At 41.2% G+C, this 18,173-nt stretch overlaps 1 protein-coding gene across 4 annotated transcripts in view; it reads left to right on the top strand.

The window, feature by feature from the left end:
• TTLL11 (tubulin tyrosine ligase like 11) overlaps positions 1-18,173 on the top strand; it is a 220,894-nt gene that overhangs the window by 40,107 nt on the left and 162,614 nt on the right. For 2 of the 4 annotated variants that reach the window (XM_047700185.1, XM_047700184.1), the window contains exons 2-3: positions 4,802-4,898; positions 11,553-11,686. The exons of 1 other annotated variant lie outside the window; for it this stretch is intronic. In XM_047700185.1, the coding sequence (XP_047556141.1) occupies positions 4,802-4,898; positions 11,553-11,686 (231 nt within the window). The remainder of the gene's footprint in view (positions 1-4,801; positions 4,899-11,552; positions 11,687-18,173) is intronic. One more of the 4 variants, XM_047700187.1, reaches the window with a different exon arrangement.

Genomic DNA, 18,173 nt, shown 5'->3' with positions numbered 1-18,173 from the left:
GTTGATGGACAGTTAATGGACACTTGGACTGTTTCCACCTTTGGCTGTTGTGAATAATGCTTAACATTTGTGTATCAGTATCTGTTTGAGTCCCCGATTTCAGTTCTTTTGGGTAAATACTCAGAAGTAGAATTACTGGATCATGTGACAATTTTATTTTCCACAGGAGCTTTTTACATTCCCAGTGCCTGAGGGTTCCAATTTCTCTACATCCTCATCAACACTTATTTCCTTTTTATTATTTTTTAAGCTAGCCATCCTAATGAGTGTGAAGTTGTATCTCATTGTGGTTTTGATTTGCATTTTCCTAGTGATTAGTGTTGTTGAGGATCTTTTCATGTGCTTATTAGCCATCTGTATGTCCTCTTTCGAGAAATGTCTATTCAAGTCTTTTCTTTGCCCATTTTTAAATTGTTTTTATTGTTCTTGAGTTGTGAAAGTTTTAAAATATATTCTGAATATTAATCCCTTATCAGATACATGATTTTCAAATATTTTCTCCTATTCCATGGGCTTCCCTTTCATTCTGTTGACAAGTGTCCTTTGATGAAAAGAAGTTTTAATTTCAATGAAGTTCAACTTATTTATTTTTTCTTTTGTTATCTGTGCTTTGTCATATCAAGAAATCATTGCCAAATTAAATATCATAAAGCTTATTCCCTGTATTTTCTACTAAGAGCTTTATAGTTTTAGCCCTTATGATTGGGTCTTTTACTTATTTTGAGTTAATATTTGTATATGGTGAAAGGTAAGGGTCCAACTTCATTCTTTTTGCATGTGGATATCCAGTTTTCCTAGCAGCAATTGTTGAACAGAATATCCTTTCCCCATCAAGTAGTCTTGTCATTCTTGTCAAAAACAATTTGACCGTATATGTCAGGGTTTAATTCTGGGTTCTGTATCCTATCCCATTAGTCTGTCTGTATTTATGCCAGTAACATCCTGGTTTTTATTAATTTATTTTTTTTTATTAGAACTATTTTTGGTTCACTACAAAATTGAGCAGAAGGAACAGAGATTTCACATATGGTCACTGACCCTACATATGCATAGCCTCCCCAGCTATCAGAATTGCCTGCCAGAATGGTACATTTGTTGAAGTTGATGAACATATATTGACACATCATTATCACTCGAAGTCCATGATTTATATTAAAACTTATTCTTGGTAGTGTACCTTCTGTGGGCTTGGACAGATGAATAAATGATATGTATCCACTGTTGCGGTATTATATAGAGTGGTGTCACTACCCTGAAAATCCTCAGTGCTTCCCGTATTCATCCCTCCCCTTACTCCTAATCCATGGTAACCACTGATCTTTTAACTGGTTCTGTAGATTTGCCTTTTCCAGAATGTCATATAGTTGGAGTCACACAGTATGTAACCTTTTCAAATGGGCTTCATTCATTTAGAAATATGCATTTAAGATCCCTCCATGTCTTTTCTTGGCTTAATAGCTCATTTTTTTTTAGCACTGAATAATATTCCATTATCTGGGTACACCACAGTTTATCTATCCATTTACCTACTGAGAGACATCTTGGTTGCTTCCAAGTTTTGGCAATTATTAATAAAACTGCTATAAATATTCATGTGTAGATTTTTTTTCTGGGCATAAGTTTTCAACCCATTTGGATAAATACCAAGGAACACAATTACTGGATCATATGGTAAAAGTATGTTTACTTTTTAAGAACTGTCTTCCAGAGGAGGTGTACCATTTTGCATTTCCATCAGCAATGAGTGAGAGTTCTTGTTCCTCCATACCCTTGCCAGCATTTTGTATTGTTAGTGTTCTGGATTTTGGCCATTCTAGTAGTTGTATAGTGATATCTCATTGTCTCTCATTGTTGTTTTATGCACTGTTTCGCTATCTTAGCATTATTGTAAGTTGGCATCAGGAAGCGTGATACCTCCAACATTTTCTTCCTTCTCAAGATTATTTTGGTTATTTGGGGTTCCTTGAGATTCCACATGAATTTTATGATAGAGTTTTATCTATCATATTTTCTGTGAGAAAAAAAGTCATTTGGATTTTTTTTTTTAAAGATTTATTTATTTATTTGACAGAGATCACAAGTAGGCAGAGGGGCAGGCACAAAGAGAGGGGGAAGCAGGCTCCCCGCTGAGCAGAGAGCCAACGTGGGGCTTGATCCCAGGACCCTGGGACCATGACCCGAGCCGAAGGCAGAGGCTTTAACCCACTGAGCCACCCAGGCGCCCAGTCATTTGGATTTTGATAGGGATTTCATTGAATCTGTACATTGCTTTTGTAGTATTGACATCCTAACAATATAAAGTCTTCTAATCCATGAACATGGGATATCTTTATACTTATGCATGTCTTCTTTAATTTCTTTCAGCAACATTTTATAGTTTTTGGCATATAGTCTTTTGTCTCCTTGTTTAAGCTAATTCCTAAGTATTTTATTCTTTTTGATGTTATTATAAATGTAATTGTTTTCTTAATTTCCTTTTTGGATCATTCATGGTTAGTATATAGAAAAACTGATTTTTGTGTATTGATTTTGTATCCTATAATTTTTCTGAATTCACTTATTATTTCTAACTGTATGTATATATGTGTGTGTAATCTTTATGGTTTTCTACATATAAGATCATGTCATCTGCAAACAGATAATTTTACTTCTTCCTTTCCAATTTGGATACTTCATTTCATTTTCTTGCCTTTTGCTCTTACAATACTTTGTTGAATAAAAGTGGTGAAAGTGGGCATCCTTATCTCATTCTTGATCTTCGAGGAAAAGCTTTCAGTCTTTCACCATTGAGTATGATGTTTAAGCAGTTTTTTAAAAAATCTTAAAAAGAGGAGGGATTTTGAAGTCCTGGGACCTATTTAAAATTGTGTTTCTCTGTGTTCTCAGCACCTAGCACAGTGTCTGGCACGTAGCAATTACTGAATGAATGGATTTTAAAAACCCACAGTTTCTCAAAACCGAATGAGCTGAAGGCACTGCTGAATGAAGTGTGAATTTGGGACTCATGAGGTTGTCAAGGGTTGAAGGGTAACCGTAAAGGTGATAAGGAGTCATTCGTTATCTGCTGACATGGAGCAGGTGTTGGTCCCACATTACAGGCAGCACGGTCACTTAAATCTTAGTAAACTTTGCTTGGATAGTGTGCTTTTTAGGGAAACTTCCCTGGTGAAGTTATTTTCCCCTTCCCTCTGTTAGCACTTAGCAGCTGGAAGAAAGTAACATATGCTGTATCTCTTTGTATTTATGACTACTGAATTAATAACTTCAGTCCATTGGATGCAAAGAAAACAAGTGAAATGCTATAAATTATAGATGAAAGTTGTTCATGCTAATAGAATGTGTAACATATGCCTTACTTTGGCACAGCTTTGAAATAATGTGAATGATTTAAAGGGCTTAGTCTCTTTGCCTTCATTTTAATTTAGAATAGTTGGAAAGCATCAAGTCACCACCATTTCATTAGTAATGCTATGCTTTTCCATTGGAACTTAAGCTCTCTCAACTTGGAGCAGACAAAAATCCTGATTAGCTGTAGTCTTAGGATGGGAAAGTCAAGTGATTGTGTTCAGTGTGTTGGCATCTCTCTTCATCTGGACTTCTAACAAGCAAGTTCCAAATATGAACTGACACGTCCTCACTTTTTTCCTTTAACAAGGGTCCTCTGACTTAGAGATTTAAAAAAAGGAATTCTGTAAATGTCGAACTTGCTGATAACTTTGAGAGGCAGCAGGATATAGTGGATAGAGCAGGGCTTTCTGTCTCACAGAGGGATTTTTCTGGCTGCTAATAAGGAAACCCTATAGTGTGTGCAAAGAGGGGCTATATTCTAAGAATATAAGGCTGCCTTACAGGATCCAAGGACAGGAGGGGCCTTGAGGCTCAGGAGGGTCTGGACCTAGGATCTAGAAGCCCTAGGAACTAAAGTCACTCAGTCTGTCACCAGGGCCCCCTGGTCTCACCATCACTTTCCTCTCTGCACCTCCTCCTTCCTTCTCTCTCATCAGCTGGGCTGCCTTTGCTTCTCTGTGCTCACAGCCAAGCACATCTGCCTGGCTCTGGCTTTTTATCACTCCCAGACCAAGGGCCAGCAGAGGCTGCCTGGCATCTCAGATTTCTAAATTCCTCGAAGAGAGAATCTGGTTATGTCACCTTGAGTCAGATTACCATTACCAGTTTGTTCATTTATTTATCCAAAAAAGCTTTTCTTGAATGCCAGGAAGCACTGGGGATGCAGCCTCCCTTCATGGAACGTGTGTGTTTGGGGGAGCAGGAAAGAGAGAATGAGAGAGCATGAGTGAGAGAGCATGAGCTCATTTTTGGGGGAACTGACTTGGGAGTTGCAGGTTTTTAGAGAAAGAGAAGTATGGGTCGGGGTTCAGATAGACCTGGGTTCAAATCCCAATTCCTCTGCTTACCAGCTCTGTGTTACTTTGGGCATATTAGATACCTTTTTCATCCCCAATTTTCTCCCCAGTAAAATGGGAACAATTTTTTCTAGGGTAGTTAGGAGGATTAAAATGAAAGGATAGGTGTGAAGCCATGAGTATGGTGCCTGCTACACAGAGTCAGAAAGCCGCCCCTCCCTGGTTGTGACCTTGAGCAAGTTCTTTAACCTGCCTGAGATGGTTTCTTCACTTATAAAATGAGAAAGGCTTTCATCTACTTCACGTGCTTATTATGAGCATTACATCATGTGATATGCACCAGGTCACGGGGAATGTGTATGTAACACACATCCAGGGTGATAGTTGCTCCTCTAGTTCTTGTTAATCATCACAGTTTTTTCCCCTCTGTCTTCTAGTTCCCATTTGGCCGACGCTTGCCTTGTGACATCTACTGGCATGGAGTTTCATTTCACGACAATGACATATTCTCCGGCCAAGTGAACAAGTTTCCAGGTATCTGCTGTTATTGTTGGCATCAAAAAATGTTTCTAGGCTGTGTGAGGGCACCCTCTTTTACAAAAACAAGGTGGCATTTGAGCTCAGACTCAAGGACTCTTAATTGGGACTTGCTGCCTTTACCACTCTGGCGCCCTGACCTTGGGAGGGAAGCTAACGCAGAGGTCATCAGGTTTTGACCCACCAACTTGTTAAGGACCAGAGGCTCAAAAATAGAAAGACAGGCTTTCCTGGACTGATTTCACCAGTGGAAGAACATGATCTTCACCTTCTGAGTTATATTATGAAGGTGTAATGAGGAGACTATGTTCTCAAAACGAAAAAAAAAAAAAAAAACCACTTCACATAAATTATTTGCCAGGAACAGAAGTACTAAAATTCTAGGAATATGCCACAAAAATGAGGTTAGCAGCTTCTGCTTTCTTTACATATCATCCCTGGAGGTACCATTTTTAAAACCAGATACACCAGTCTCCGTGTTGGGAACGGCAGGCTGAGACAGTGCCTACCTTAGACCTCGGGACTTTATCCCAGTGAGGCTTTCCAGTAGGGGGACTCGTTCCATGAAGGTGTCAGAGCCAACACTTTAAAACACCTCCTCCCTCCATTCCCATCCTCCCCATATGCCTTTCCATTTTATTTTGAATCTCTGCCACCCTCTTCTGCTATGAATTGCTATTCATTATTTTTAATGGCTCCGTGAAGAGGGTGGTTAAGGTGAGTGGGTGTGCTCCCAGAGGAAGGAACATTTGGCCCAGTGGGAGTGGCACTGGCAGCCAGAGGGTCTTTCTCTTATATTCAGAAATGTTAACATAATATGCACAAACCGTATTATAATTTGATAGTGAATAAGTTTTTTAAAAAGGGCGTCACCCTGAATCCCATCCCTCATTTAACAAACAACAATATGAATATTTCTGTATTTCCACCCAAAACTTAACCATATTTTTTTATCACTTTTATACGGTTGCAGTCAGAGTGTGGTTGCCTAAATACAAGTGTTTTCTCCTAGTGTGATATCATTTATGCTTATTTTTAAAAAGAGATTCCGTTTACCCTTTTTCTAGGGGGCCTTTGGGCTCATGGGAGAGCATTTGACTCTTGATCTCCGGGTCAGGAGTTTGAGCCCCATGGTATGCATAGAATTTACCTAAAAAAGAATTTACTCTCTTTCTTTGGCATTCTATGCCATGTCCTTAAGAAACCACATCTCAGAAAACCCAGTAGCCATACACGATACACTGGCGAGTTACGCCATGTCCGCTGGGGGCGGGGGGGTTCAATTAAGTGTTCAGACTCTCATGGGCCTCACTTGGCTCAGATTCACTTATAAGGACATAGGGCAGGAAACATGGCCTGCCAGCCAGTCAGGTCAGGCATTTCTCTCCAGCGATGTCTTTGCACGGGTGCCAGAGGCTAGACTTACCCCTCAAGCAAAAGCTCGGAAGTGTAGGGAGACAAGACCTACGTTGGTGGACGTGGGTCTGTCTTGGCTTAGATACCCCTCAAGAGCTTTCTCTCACGTCGCTTCTCCAAAGCATAGCTTCCAGGGCTCCCAGCAGGGCCCTGCTGAGTTACGAGCATCCTTATATCAGGCAAGCCTGGGGCTAAGGCTTCCTACCAGGTATTTATGCAATTTGCCCATCAGGGATCATTTCCACCATATGCTTTGTCATCTGGTAACATGGCTAACTTTTCTACCTTTATTGGTTTCCGGGGGAACAGCGCTAGAAAATTAACCCACAGTTAGAGAAGAGGGAGGGTTCTGTTGGAGAGCAAGAAGGCTTCTCGTAGCCCGTGTTCTTGCACACACAGTTCAGTGGGATAACTATTCTTTTCTGTCTTGCTGCTCATAAAAGGTGACTTTTTGATGCCCCTTGAAGAACTCACTGGGGTACTGGGAGAACATAATTTGAAAGAGAACAGTTCTTTTAATGAGGACAGAGTTCCTAAGACATGAATCCTCGAATGAGGCTTCATTTATGTTTTCCCCTCTTTGCTTGTGCCTCATCTCATGACTGTGAGTAAGAAGAAGTCATAGCTATGGCTCTCCTTTTGGAACACAAATTAGAGAAAAACACCCTCAAAGGACTAATTTCATTAAAGGACTAGTTTCATCATCAAAAATGATAGAAGAATATTCATGCCAAAGAAGCAAGTTCGCTCTAGCCCGCATCCCACATGCCAGTGACTGGAACATATAATTTTCCACTTTACCAACAGCAATTAATTAGTTCTAATGACAAAGCAGGCTCTCGAACCTCTAGGCAGAGAGGCAGTGTGGCTCCATCCTCTCCCTATGGAAGACAGTAATTCTTCGCTATGACATGATTCCAGAAGGGCCTGTCCTTTGGCTCTAGTTTGGGGTCCAGACTTATCTTCTGTCTCTCCTGTATCCCCTTATCCTAGTGGCGTGTCTCCTATGCTAGTAAGTTCGCCTGAATGTGGCAGACAGCTCTAAATGCAGCCCATGCTGAAGAAACTGAAAACTTCTGGAGATGCATATGGAAGCGAGTTATTTTGTTTGTGTCAGCACATTAGATTTTAGCCACTTTTCTATGACGAGATCCTCCAAGATGGGTTATTATGTCTTAACATGATGAATTAAGACTTTCTATAAAAATAATCTGATTTGGATACATCTTTGCTTTAGGAAAGTCCCAAACTGTCAATTCTCAGCTCCTAAGCCACAGTTTTTTGCTGACTTTCAGGGTCTGAGATGTGTGGCGGCCCATGGCAGGGGTGGGGAGGGGACGTTCTGGCAGAGAGGGAGAGAGCCCCCGCCAGGAAGGTCCCGGACAGCTTGCGTGCGGTCGGGCACTCGCTGTGCTGCGTGGAGGGTACACAGACAAGGAGAGAGGCATGTAGGGAGGGAAGTCAGATACAAATAAGTGCCAGACAAGGGAAATCTGGAGTGCCCTGGGGGCTTGGAATGAGAGCACATGACCCAACCCAGATCTGCCTGGGGGACGAACAGGGTGGGAGACCCAGGAGAACATATGAACTGAGCCTCCAGGGCTGGACGGGCCTGACCTCCCTCCAAAATGTGGGAGCAGAGTTGGCACAAAGACTTAGGGTGTTTACTGCTCATTCGGCGAAGGGTAAGTGACAAAGGGTCAGGTGTGAGAGGGGCCATGGAAGCAAGACAAGCAGGGACCTATGGATAGCGTCCTTATAGCCGAAGGTCGTGGGAGCCACTGAGACATTGTTAGGCCAGAGAGCGACATGGGCCAGCTTGCATTTTCGAAAGGCCTGCCAGAGGGATGCGTTGGAGGTGGGTGGAAGGGTGGAGGCAGGAGACAGAGGGAGAGTTGAGAGGCGGCACCACAGGATCCAGGCAAAAGATGAACTCCTCAGTGGCACTGGGAACAGAGAGAAGAGAATGGATCCGGAAGTAGTTATTTGTCATTGGGTGGTTGCAATGTGCTTTGGCCAAAAATCATTGTTGTCACTGGTGTTTGGATTTCATAGTGCTCTCGACATAGCTCAGATTTTGTTTTGTATTTGTTTTTGTTTTAAACCGGGTTAAACAGGTCTGCGTGGTAAGCCCCAGGATCAGACTGTTGCCCTCTCACCTAGTTTCACAGGGCTGGAGACCACCAGGCCTGGAGACTCCGGGGTAGCAGAGAGAAGAACCTAGGCCCAGGAGTGGCAGGAGGCAAGTTCCTGGTGTGGGAAGCTCCAAGCTGAGTTAGGGCATTTTCCCAGTTGAGAGGGGACCTGCCACCATAGGGACATCTGGAGACAGACGGGTTGAGAACCCCAGGTAGGCGGTGAGCCTCAAAAAAACCTGTAAGTAGGCAGCGGGAGGGCAGGCACCGGGCTCAGGTCCTAAGTAGGAGGACCCTACCCATGCTGGATAGTCTTGGGTGGAACAGGGAGGAACACAGGCGGGAACAAAGCAAAGCCATTGCTGAGACAGCTACTCAGGCACCAGGAGCAAAAGACAGGTCACCAAATTCCAGGGCGAAGCAATCAGAAAGCCTCAGAAAGACAGTTGAAATCCTCCTTATCTAATTGGAGTACAAAGTCAGGGTCAAAGACTGCCTTGTTCCCAATCTCCAGGGGGGCTGATGAAAAGACCTAGAGCTTGCGGCTCAGATCAGAGTGTGTCCCAAAGCCTGGGACCAGGGTCATGGGAAGGGGTCAGGTAGCTGCAGTATCGGGGAGAAGGTGGCAGAGCCTGCCAATGACCTCTCTTTTCACATATTTGCTCCGGGGACATGTGCTCTGGGTCAGCTAGAAACCTACTACTCTCACCAGCTTCTTCCTGAGAGCCGATGACACTCCCCACTTCTGTCTCTGAGCCACCACCAGAAGCCAGGATGGCAGCAGCTTCCATGTGGGGTGGAGGGAGTGGTCAGGTGGGAACACAGCCTAGATATGGTGGCAGAACAAAGGTTATGGTGGTAAGTGGATCGACGGAGGTCTACACTGGGGCCTCCTGGAGGCAGGCATTTAGGCAGAGGATGAGGGTGAGTTGGCAAGAGCCTGTGGGTCAGAACTGTCTGGGAAAAGTAGCTGTTGGATTGCAGGGAGTCTCCAGAGTTGGCTGTTTTCAGCAGAGAGAGAGAGGGAGGGGCAGAGGGAGAGGGAGAAGGAGAGAGAGAATATCAAGTGCGCACCATGCCCAGTGTGGAGCCCGATGCAGGGCTGGATCTCACGATCCTGAGATTGTGACCTGAGCCGAAATCAAGAGTCAGACACTTAACCGACTGAGCCACCCAGGTGCCCCTGGACATGGATTTTCACAAAACTTTTCTGGAGCGTTCAAGCCACACTTATACTCATAGCCCTCCTGTCCATGTTGTGTGAGTCTGTCTAACCTGCTGAGGGGTTTCTAAAAGAGAACCTTCCCCTGTCACAAGGTCATTAAAGTGTAGAAAGTAGCACAACGGTCAGGAGGCTTCATCTACTTGGTGTAAGGTGCTGTACTATAGTTGGTTATGAAGGATTTCAGTCTAGTATGATAATAAACTGTTGTCAAAGAAAAGGAAAAAGATTCAAAAACAGTTGAAGTTTTTGTTTTGTATATTTGGTGTTTAGCTCCAGTGTTTATAACTCAAAAATTCTAATTTGGAGGGGACTAAAAGGAAACATCTAGAATTTTCCGGGTTCGTAATTATTTCTTAGGAAGCTCAGAAGAGTGTCCTCAGTGAGTTTTTTTTAATATTGAAGAGTTCACATCAGAGCAGAGTTTATTAGTGCTTTTCAAGCTCCTTTATTTCTTATTTAATTCTTCTCTCTATCCTTCTAAACAAGAACCAAGAAGCTGGGCACTGACATCTTAAATCTGCAATCTTCGGATTTATTGCTTTTTATAATATGCTGAGGGAAGCAAGAAATAGGTTATTAAAACCTTCATTCTCGAATGTTCACCCTTCACTTCCTGAACATGGGAATTTCAAGAAATCTCATTCATTCTGATTGTGCCCATTTGGAATGTGTGATAATTTGGACATGCCAGGCTGACACGAAACTTTCTGCTTTCTGTCAAAAATAACGTCGCTAAGCCAGTTCCTTGTGTCAGTGATGGCACTATGTTTCCTCTCTCAAGGTGAAGGCCAGTTCTCGTCTCCATTTTCAGATATTTGCCTTAAGAGATAAGCATGCTAAAACTTAAAAGAATTTTTACCTATTTGCTTAAAATTTGCTAAGGTTATACAGTTTCTTCTCTTGTCAGAGTTCTTAAAGATGTTCTAAGAAAAAAAAAATCCACCGTGTTTTAAAAATGTTTTATAAGTGAGTCATTTTAATCCCCTCTGGGCAAATTAATGAGGCCTTATCAATGTTATTGTCAGTACTTACAACTGAAGAACTCCTACAGATTCCATTTTCTCCCCCGAAACTATAAATTATGCTGTGATATCCTTTCTACTTTCTGTCCTTATTTCAAGGAGACAGATTTTATGCTGAAAGCTGTGTATTTTTCTATTTTATACCTTGAATACTCATGAAAGATTAAAATAAAGCACCTTAATTAAGTTTCTCATAATGTAAGCAGAGTCCACTAGATGATATTCTTGAGGGTATAAAATGGAAGCAGTCCTCGAAGTATGGATGGTGGCCCCAAATTAAAGAGGACATTAAATTTTAAGTGCAAGGTGTAAATGCCTGTCTTTATCCATTATCTAGGGGACTAATTAAGAATGGAATAATAAACTAGCTGAAAACCCGTTTCTTCCAATTGATGCTTCATTTTTTTTTAAGATTTTATTTATTTATTTATTTGACAGACAGAGACCACAAGTAGGCAGAGAGGTAGGCAGAGAGGGAGGAAGGGAAGCAGGCTCCCCACCTAGCAGAGAGCCCGATGCAAGGCTTGATCCCAGGACCCTGGGATCATGACCTGAGCCGAAGGCAGAGGCTTTAACCCACTGAGCCACCCACCCAGGCGCCCCTGATGCTTCATTTTTATAAGGAGGAAAAACAGGCATTTTATAAGGAGGAAAAACTCTCTGTCTATTACCTCCAGTTTTTCATTAATCTGGTAGGTCTTTCCAACCCATGATTCCCCTCTGTGGGAAACAGCTCCTACCTGTCTGCAAAAGCAAATATATCGGGTGGGCGGTTTTCAAAGTCCCCGATCATGGCTGTCTTATAGTTAGCAGCTCTCTGCTGTTCAAACCTCACAGCTTCTCTTCTCCCTAGGCATGACGGAGATGGTGCGTAAAATTACTCTGAGCAGAGCCGTGAGAATCATGCAGAATCTCTTTCCTGAGGAGTACAACTTCTATCCTCGCTCTTGGATTCTGCCTGACGAGTTCCAGCTCTTTGTTGCTCAGGTAGAGGACATTCTGTCCCCGGGACCCTTGAATTATGTCATGTTTGCAATTGTGTCCTGGAAGTTGGGTCCTGGGTCCTGTGTACTGGGAGCTGGGGTGGGTAGTGGGGGGAGGGGTAGCGGGGTGTCCTTGGGAAGCTGCGGCTAGCCAAGGGAGTGTCCCAATAGTACACTTGCTGTGAATAGGCGGGGTGACAGGTAGGCAAGCGGAAGAAGTGCATCTTGACACGAAGAGACTGGCCTGGGGCTGAGATTGGGAGTGGGGTCATGGAGCCGGTGTTTGGAAAGCAAGGGAGACAGGGCTGGAGCAGGTGGCTGAGCCCATCAGCGGACTGGGACTGTTCAGGCGAATCCAGCATGGTCTCCCCGGCTTCCTGTGGTGTGAAATGTGGGAGGTCGGGCTCTGTTTCAAGGCTCTGGAGGAGTCTGATACACTGTGGAGGTGGCCTGGGGGAACCGTTTAAGTGTCCTGCTTTAAATCTGTTCCGGACTCCATTTCCTAATCGCCCATTCCATATCAAAGCAAAATGTTTGAGCATGAAATACTTTGGGGACTTCACCACTGACTGAGACAGTACCAGTAGGGAAACTGAATTGAGGATTGCCATTTTTCATTTAGGACCCTTTTCAAAGCCTTTGCCTGTGGGTTCCACGGTCCATACCACACCTCTGAGGGTAACTGTACAACATATGCCGATCTTACTGTGATGCGATAGGGTTCATACCATTTACTGGTCCTACTGTGTTCTGGGCATTGTGCCAGAAGCTTAATGTTATTTCTTTCAATCCTTACAGCAATCTTGTCAAGTCGGTTGTATTATAATCCCATTTTGTGGATGAGGAAACAGACTTTGATAAGCAAGGTGACTTGCTGGAGAAGTGAAATTTAAACCTAGAGCTGATTTCAAGACCTATGGATTTTTTTTTTTAAAGATTTTACTTATTTATTTGAGAGAAAAAGAGAGAGTGAGAGTATGAACAGGTGGGTGTGGTGGAGGGAGAAGGAAACTCCCCGTTGAGCAGGGAGCCTGATCCGGGGCTTGACCTTGGCATCATGACCTGAACTGAAGGCAGACGCTTAACCCACTGAGCCACCCAGGCACCTCAAGTCCTTTGCTTTTTTTTTTTTTTTTAAGATTTTATTTATTTGTCATAGAGGGAGTACAAACAGGGGAAGCAGCAGGCAGAGGGAGAAGCAGGCTCTCTGCTGAGCTTGGAGCCTGATGTAGGACTTGATCCCAGGTCCCTAGGATCATGACCTGAGCTGAAGGCTGATGCCCAACAGACTGAGCCACCCAGGTGTCCCACATCCTGTGCTTTTTGTCAGCTGTCTTATTGCCTGCATGTTGCTTTGGTTTTAATATTAAATGATAAAACTTGTAATAAAATGATGATTTATTAAGCACACAAAAAAAACCTTGAAGTGGGGCGCCTGGGTGGCTCAGTGGGTTAAGCCGCTGCCTTCGGCTCAGGTCATGATCTCAGGGTCCTGGGATCGAGTCCCGCATCGGGCTCTCTGCTCGGCAGGGAGCCTGCCTGCTTCCTCCTCTCTCTCTCTGCCTGCCTCTCTGTCTACTTGTGATCTCTCTCTGTCAAATAAATAAATAAAATCTTTAAAAAAAAAAAAAAAACCTTGAAGTGGTAATTTTTTAAAAGGAAGCTCTCTATGGGGTGGTGGTCACATGGGTTTATACATTTCTTAAAATTCATCTGATTATTAACCTACAATGCATTGTATTGCATGCAAATTATGCTTCAGTAAATTAAAAAAAAACACAAACTCTCGGCAGCTCCTCATACTCACCCCTCAATTTCCCACGTCTGTGGCTCTGCTCATGTCCTTGTCCCTGTGTGGAATATCTTGCTGTCCCATTTCCACAGCTCTATGTCTAAGTATCCCGTGAATTTAAATGAGATACCTATCAACTGTGCCTTCAAAATCAGATACGTGAGAACTTTTCCATCAACCCCTAAGATCCTCTTGTGCCTCCTTGCAGTCCGTTCCTCAACTCCCCCAGCTCAGGCAACTGCTGGTCGGTCTGTATTCTCATTCGAGATTTGTTTTGCCTGTAAATGGAATCATTCATATATATATATATATATATCTCACATCACACACTTGAGTCTTTGTTTCTCTTTCTGAATTACATTTTTGAGATTCATCTTTGTCGTATAGTTTAGCCATTCATATTTTTATTGGTGAGTAATATGCCATCGTATGCATTTGCTTTTCCATTTCCCACTTGACGGGCATTTGGGTCATCCCCAGTTTGGGGGTTTTATAAATAAAATGGCCATGACTGATCACACGCAAGTCATTGATTGAAAACCATTGATCACATTGTGATCAAATGTTTTCATTTCTCTTGGGTAAAACCTACGAGTAGAATTTTTGGATCATATGGTATATGTATGTTTAACCTATAAGAACTTGCCGAACTTTTTTTCCAAAGTGGTTATACACCATCACCAACAGTGTGTGAGAGTTCTGTTTGTTCCACATCATCGCCAAACCTTAGTATTGTTAGTTTTTTGAATTTTAGACATTCTGGGAGATGGGTAGTTGTGTCTCTCTGTGGTTTTAATTTACACCTCCCCTATGACCAGATGTTGAGCATCTTTTCATATGCCTTTTGGCCATTCGAATGTCTTCTTCTGTTGAGTGTACAGTCAAACTTTGCTCATTCTCTGGCATTTTATTTTTTAAGTTGTAGGTTCCTTATATATTCTGGGTACAAGTCTTTTATATGTGTATAGTGAATATTTTCTCCCTCTTTTCATGTTTTAACTCTGCCTTTTGAGGAGTAAATGTTTTTTAATTTGGTGAAGTTGAACTTACCATTTTTTTTTCTTTTATAGTTTGTGCTTTCGTGTGATATCTAAGGCATCTTTGACCAATTAAAGTGAAGATTTTATACTGTTTTTTTTTTCCTAGAGGTTTGTTAGTTCTAATGTTGCTTTTAGGTTTATGATTAATTTCTTTATTTTTTTTATTTTTAGAGATTTTATTTATTTATTTGACAGAGATCACAAGTAGGGAGAGAGGCAGGCAGGGAGAGAGGGAAGCAGGCTCCCCGCAGAGCAGAGAGCCCAACAGGGGGCTCAATCCCAGAACCCTGAGATCAAGACCTGAGCTGAAGGCAGAGGCTTAACCCACTGAGCCACCCAGGTGCCCCTTTATGATTCATTTCAACTTAGTTTCCGTGTCTGGGATGTATCAGTGTTGAAGTTTATTTTGTTCCATAGGGATATTCAGTTGTTTAGCGCCGTGTGTTGTAAGGATGATGGTCTCCCTCACTGAATTAATTACCTTGTCAATCTTGTTGAAAACCAGTTGACTGTATGTGTTTGGTCTGTTTTCTTCCATTCATTGCGCATTACTCTCATGCTGATGCTGCATTTTATCTTGATTACTCTAAGTCGGAGTCAGTCTGGAAATCAGGTAGTGCAAGTCTTCCCACTTGTTTATCATCATAATTGTTGTGGTTATTACAGTGTTTTTGCATTTCCCTATCAGTTTTATGACCAATTTGCCCATTTCTACAAAGCAGCCCACTGAGGCTTGGGTTGGGATTGCTTTGAATCTACAGATCAGTGTGGAGACAGTGGACATCTTAACAGCGTCGACTCATCTAATCCATAACTTTTTTCTCCATTTATTTAGATCTTCCTCAGTTGACTTCAACAATGTTTTATAACTTTCAGAATACAAGACTTCCCTACGAAGTTTTGTTTTTTTATGCTATGATAAATGGTATTTTTTGAATTCCAGTTTCCTATTGTTCATTGCTAATATGTAGACATCCAGTTGACTTTTTGCTTTTGATCTTGTAGTGTATGACCTTGCTCAAGTCCCTTATTAGTTCTACAAGTTCTTTTTTTGTAGATTTGTTAGGTAATTTGTTTCTTTCAAGGAATTAATTCATTTATCTGAGTTGTCCAATTTACTGATGGAAGTTTTAAAAAAACAGTATTTCCTTACTTTTTAATGTCTATGAGATATGTAGTGATCTCCCCATTTCATTGCTGATATTGGTAATTTGCTTTTCTTTTTCTGAGCTGAAGGCAGACGCTTAACAACTGAGCCACCCTGGTGCCCCCTACGTTTTCTTTTTCTTTCTCTCTTTTTCTTTCTTTTCCTTCCTTCTGGAGTTGTTGGTGTGGCATCTGGTAAATGTCAATTAGGTCAAGTTGGTACTTGGTACTGTTCACATATCCCTTACTAATTTACTGCCTGCTTGTCCACTCAGTCACTGAGAGGGTATGTTGAAATTTCCAGATCTCTATGTGGATTGTCTATTTCTCCTTTTAGTTATATCTGTTTTTGCTTCATGTAATTTTGAAGTTGTTGTTAGCTTGATGATTTGACTCCATTAGGAGGTAAATTTCCTTGTCCTGAAATTTACTCTCTTGATATTAATACAGTACCTCCAGCTTCTTTTGGCTTAGTATTTGCATGGTATATCTTTTTACCTTTCTTTTACTTTGAACCTATTTGCATTTTTAAAGATTGCTTCTTGTTGACATCTTGTAATGGGGTTATGGTCTTTTATCCAGTTTGACAATACCTGCCTTTTAATTTGTATGCTTGCCCACTTAAATTTAGCGCAATCATCAATACTGTTGGTTTCAAGTATGCCATCTTCTTATGTCTTTACTATTTATTCTATATGTTTGGAGTAATTGAGTATTTTTGATGTTTTGTTTTATCTCCTCTTTAGGCTTACCAGCTATGCCTCTTTTAAAAAATATTTTTAGTTTTTGTCTTAGCCCTAGAATCTAGGGTTTACAATCCATCTTTAACTTGTCACATTTACCTTTAAGTATTACATACTTCAAGTAAAGTATATGTGCTTCACAACAGTATACCTCTATTCCCATCTTCATCCTTTCTGGTATTATCATATAGTTTGCTTTTATGTTATAAACCCCACAATATAGTGTTTTATTTTTGCATTGAAAAGTCAATTATCTTGTAAAGAAACTGAAAAATGAGTATATTTGTCTTGCATACTCACCTATATATTTGCATCTCCAGTACTCTCCCTTCCTTTAAGTAGTTCTTGGATTCCATCTGGGAATTATTTCCTTCAACTTGAAGAATTTTTTTAAACATATTTTTTTGTAGTACAGATATGCTGTTCTCCCAGCTTTTATTTAAAAATGTCTTTATTTTACCTTCAGTTTTGAAACCCTTTTGAGATAATTATTTAAAAAATAATTGCAAAGATAGTATATAGAAGGGGCCCCATGTTACCTTCATTTAGCTTCCCCTAACGTTAACATCTTTTACAAATACCAAAGCTGGGAAATTAACATTGATATAATATTACTTAATAATCTATGCACCTTATTTGCATTTTTATATTGTCCTGCTAATGTCTCTTTTTCCTGGTTCCACTCGGTGTTTACTCATTGCATTTAGTTTTCATTTCTCCTTGCTCTCCTCTGAGTTGTAACAGTTCTTTATCTATCTTTGTCTTTCATGACCTTGGCTCTTTTGAAGAGTACTGGTTCTTTTTTTTTTTTTTTTTTAAGAACTCCCTCAATTTGGTTTTGTCTGATATTTTTTCATGATTAGATTCAGATTACACATTTTTCGTAAGAATACTACAAAGTGATGTTGTGACCTTCTCAGTGTAGCGTATCAGGAGGTACAAGATGTCAAGACGTCTTATTTCTGGGGACGTTAACTTTGATCACTTAGTTAAGGTAGTTTCTGTTCGGTTTCTCCATAAAAAGTTACCATTTCTCCTTTGTAAGTTAAGTATCTTGTGGGGACATATTTTGAGACTATGTAGATAGCCTATTTGTCTCATACATTTAAAAAAGCTTTAATTAAGATATAATTGAAGTACAATAAACTGCAAATATTTCAAGTGTGCAGTTTGATATCTTTTGATATATGTAAAAACCCGTGAAACTTAACACAATCAAGATAATGAACATATCCATGACCCCAAAATGTTTTCTTATGTCCCTTTGTAATCCTTCCTTCCTTCTTCTCCCTGCCCTCTACCTCCTATCACCAGGCAACTATGGATATGCTTTTTATCAAGACTAGTTTGCACTTTCTAAAATTTGTATAAGTAAAATAAAATAGCAGGTGCTTTTATTTTTTCCTTAAAATTTTTGGTTGTTCTGGCTTCTTTCACTCAATGTAATTATTTTGGGATTCTTCTAGGTTATAGTATTCATCAGTAATTCATGTATTTTTATTATTGAGGAGTATTCCATTGAATGTGTACACCATTGATGAAGTTCTAGAATATACGTGAGGTTCGGTGGGGTGAGGTCCAGAGCGGATGACCAAGAAAGAATTCTTGAGACATCCTTGGTGCAAAATGGTGGTTTATTAAAGCACGGGGACAGGACCTGTGGGCAGGAAGAGCAGCTGCCCTGGAGTTGTGAGGGATGGCAGGTTACGTACTATGGGGTTGGGGGAAGTGAGGAAAAGGGGGAGGTTTCTTTCTTTCTTTCTTTCTTTC

Source organism: Lutra lutra, chromosome 13 (genome assembly GCF_902655055.1).
Source record: "Lutra lutra chromosome 13, mLutLut1.2, whole genome shotgun sequence".
In the NCBI taxonomy this organism is placed as follows: domain Eukaryota; kingdom Metazoa; phylum Chordata; class Mammalia; order Carnivora; family Mustelidae; genus Lutra; species Lutra lutra.
The sequence above is the reverse complement of the archived record's forward strand: the minus strand, read 5'-3'. Positions and strand labels throughout refer to the sequence as shown.